Source organism: Etheostoma spectabile, chromosome 23, assembly GCF_008692095.1.
Source record: "Etheostoma spectabile isolate EspeVRDwgs_2016 chromosome 23, UIUC_Espe_1.0, whole genome shotgun sequence".
Lineage (NCBI taxonomy): Eukaryota > Metazoa > Chordata > Actinopteri > Perciformes > Percidae > Etheostoma > Etheostoma spectabile.
In genome coordinates, this window is record NC_045755.1 from 18,924,713 (window position 1) to 18,928,375 (window position 3,663).

Consider the following 3,663-nt stretch of genomic DNA (forward strand, 5'->3'; position numbering starts at 1 on the left):
ATATTAATATATATTTTTTTGCTTTTCTTGTTGTTACTTGTCTGTTAGTTTGATTGTTTGTGTGGTTAGCCGTTGCCGGGGTTAGGTTGCCACGTTACCTGCCATTTTATTTTTTTTCCTTTATGTATGTAACACCGGATGTGTGTAACCAGTCTGAAATTGAAATATAAAATAAAATGATTGCAAGCTCTTGGTGGGAAACTCAACAAACCTGAATAAATCAGAGGGCCCATAGCTCATCAATTCATACCAGGAATTATGGGTAGTATAGGAGCTTTGATGAGTTTTTCTACAGAATTTTTTGCAAAGGATTTAGTCCATCATTATAGACTTACTGTATAGTCCAACATTGTGCTGTGTATTTTTGTAAAGCTTAGGTGAGAATTGGATGACAGAGTCAAAGCATCTAAGCTGTGCAACCATCCGATTTTACAAGATCGTATGATCAAACCAAACATATTTTTGTGAGACTGAATCAGACCAGAACTGCTCAGGGGCCTGGGAATAATGGCGGGAACTGGAGAAATTGCATATCTTTATGATATACTAATATCTAGTTCTGAGGTTATTTATACTCTCTCTCTCTCTCTTCATAAACTGTGAAAATTCAGTGCACGCTTGACTTTGTGTTGAACTTGGCCTCTTTCCCCTTGGGTCAACACGACTTTACTATGATGTACACGATTTATTTACCTTATAAAAACTTCACGCGAGCTGAGTTGAGGTTGGTTTATTTTCCACTCCGTCTCCGGCTGTATGTTACATCAGAAGTCAGTGCCCACTGGAGCTGTGACAAAGAACATAGAAATGATGCGCCGTCGTCATGAAATGGCGGGGCATTGTTGGCACGGCGCTATGCCCGGACTGGGCCAGGCCCAGCGGCCATGCAGGCAGACCAGAGCTGGACTGGAGCTAGGCTGTTCCAGAGCTGTAGTATTAGACTCAAATAGGCCCACAACATAACAACGTGAGCCGAGCTGTCACAGGGGATTACTTCAGCCAGGCAAGCCAGCGGGGTCTCCACTGCTCTGCCAGAGAGAGAGAGAGAGAGGAAGTGTGTGTCTGTGTGTGTGTATGTGCGTGTGAGTGAATGAGAGAAAAAGGAACAACGGCAGAGTCAGAAAGGAAGAAGGCGGCGAGACAGAGAAGCAAGGAGAGGCAGTGAAAACGGGAAGAGAGGAGAAGAGGAAGAGAGCGCAGCTTGTTGCCTGATAAGGTTCATTTATTGGTTCGGTAATGTTGGCGCACTCGTCTGAGCTGGGCTTTGTGGTGGGGAGAGTGTGTGTTGATGGCGTGTGCTGCCCCCCTCCTGCAGCCGCCAGCTCAGGATCCGTGGGGACCAACGAGCTGCTCCTGAGGTATACACACACACATAAATACACATACATACATATATATACATACCTACATACAGACATACACCCATTCTTGTGACCCAGATGCCGCGTTCGTGCATCCCTCCCAAGGATTGTTACACTTCCATCTTAGCTGTGGTGTTGAATGGTTGGTTTTGTGAGCATTTTTATATGGAGGAGTAGGATTGGGGGGGGGGTAAACAAAGGTGGGTAAACAGAGTGCAGGTGCTGGCTTATTCCTTCATTTGAGAGGATTTGACGTCTGGGATGGTTGCTCCTTACAGCGTTTACTGTACTGCCTCCTACTTTGCACCCTGTCTCAGTGTTGTTGTTGTTGGATGGCGGGAGATGTTGTCCTGCTTTCCTTGCAACTGTTGGCCCAGTTGAGCGTAACATCCAACGCTTGTACTTCTCCTTTTTCTTTTTCTTTTTGTTCACGCTCTCGGTCTCCCTATCTCCCTCTCTATTCCACCCTCCTCCTGCTGTGTGCAGCATTGTGTCCGGGACGAGCAGAGAAAGCAGAATTCAAATGGCATATGGTACCATCAGCAGCTCTTTTTTTTTTTTCCTCCCTTTTTTTCTTTTCTTTTTAAATAAAAATATCCGGCACTTCATTGTCATTCACCTTTGACATCATGGATACACCTCAGTTATTTTTTATTTATTTACAGTATTGTTTGTCCTCCTGCTTATTTCCATTTTTTGTCTTATTCCACCCACATTTGCATGAATATTTATCATGTATATTCTTTTTCTTGGTGTAAAACATTGAAACTCTACTAGTAGAATTCTATTACATAACCTTAAAGTTTTTTTTAAAGTCACAAAAAAGGTTTTTTTAATCTTGCAATCTTTACACTTATACTAATACAATTACAACACAAAAAATGTCTGCCTAGTGTCTGCCTAAATGTAAAAATAATCCTGAATTCACCTCAGAGTTTTCTTTATCTGTGGTCTCCCCCCCCCTTCATCACTGGTTTGATGGGGGCTGGACTCTGTTGATACGAGGTGATGTCAGATATTTGTTTTGGCACTGTTGATAAAATGAACCATCGGATGATAGTTGGAGGGCTGCTTGCATTTGTGACCCTTATTAATTTATAAATATGCATTTATTACTTGTTAATGTTGAGTCCAAGTTTTCAGTTTCTTGAAAACACTAGAAAAGGTGTAAATCTTGAAGGCTTTTGGCACATTTATTTAGACATTGATTCAAGCTGCAATCAGCGTTCAACTCCAAAGGGGGTAAAAGCCTTTAAAAAAAAAAAACTTGTTTCAGCTGGGTTTGTTTTATGGATTTGCAGAGATAGATGGGACGGCGTCCGTATTAAGACTAGAGGCCTCCACTCGACCAACACACTGATCTCATGAAATGCCGTATGTATGACACGCCAATTTGTATGCCATTGTTGGCGCATTACCAAGACGCGTACTTGCTTTTAGCGTATTTATCAACGCCGTTTGGCCTCTGTTAACTTTTGTGTGAATTTACGCTGCAGTTAGTAATATGAAATGGCGAAATCCGCATAGGGAAGTAGGTCAGGGTGGTGGATGGGTCAAACACAGGAGTTATACCCAGGAGACCGGTGATTGTGTCCTGCGTGTCACGGTTCCTAAACTCTTTTTTTTATTATAAACCCAACCGGTTCTTTTTCTAAACCCAACCTGCGTTTCCTAAACTCAACCATTGCTTTCTTCTTGCTATAACACTGCCAGTGGCGTGTATGTGTATGTCCGCTGTATACAGCGTAGACATACTGTATACGTGGATAGCTCAAAATGCGTACAGATAACACGCCACATGGCTTAAGAAAGTCGGCGTGTATGTTTACGCTAAGTCATGATGTCACGTTGTGACCGAAGCAGGATTTGACATTTTCCGAGGCAACTAACAGAGCCAGTGTCGTCGTTATTTAGTTTGATTCATTCAGTTCTGGCTCATTTCGTTCTTGTACAGTACGTTTTACACACAAACGGAGGGATGATGGATGATGATATTTTGTCTGATCTTCCCTCCTGTTGCATAAAAGATTGAGACAAGCGTCTGCTGCGCAACTGATCATGAAAACCAGTCATGCTGAGGTTGACTTGTTTTGCAACGAGTCAACATATTTCATTGATGTTTGCAGGTAGTAATTTATTGCACCATAATTTACTGACTGAATCGCTGAACGCTTCATTGGGTGGCAAATGAAACTGCTTTTGAGGCATGAACTTCATTTGCAATTTCCCGGTTGAAAAACATGACTTTGAACAGTTTACGCATCAGGTAGTTGCTCCGACCGACAAAAGCACAGGGGTGGGG

At 42.6% G+C, this 3,663-nt stretch overlaps 1 protein-coding gene and 1 long non-coding RNA gene across 3 annotated transcripts in view; one reads left to right on the plus strand and one right to left on the minus strand.

Annotated features, from left to right (window-relative positions):
- Positions 1 to 1,024, minus strand: part of LOC116673127 (uncharacterized) — a 2,403-nt gene extending 1,379 nt beyond the window's left edge. Inside the window, exon 1 of the long non-coding RNA XR_004327759.1 lies at positions 694 to 1,024. This is a non-coding gene — a long non-coding RNA (uncharacterized LOC116673127). The remainder of the gene's footprint in view (positions 1 to 693) is intronic.
- Positions 1 to 3,663, plus strand: part of celf2 (cugbp, Elav-like family member 2) — a 234,019-nt gene that overhangs the window by 62,899 nt on the left and 167,457 nt on the right. Inside the window, exon 1 of one of the 2 annotated variants that reach the window (XM_032505258.1) lies at positions 1,124 to 1,358. The exons of the other annotated variant lie outside the window; for it this stretch is intronic. Within the exon in view, the coding sequence (XP_032361149.1) occupies positions 1,237 to 1,358 (122 nt within the window). The 5' untranslated portion in view covers positions 1,124 to 1,236. Of the gene's footprint in view, positions 1 to 1,123; positions 1,359 to 3,663 lie in introns of those variants that run through there. 2 annotated transcript variants of the gene reach the window in all.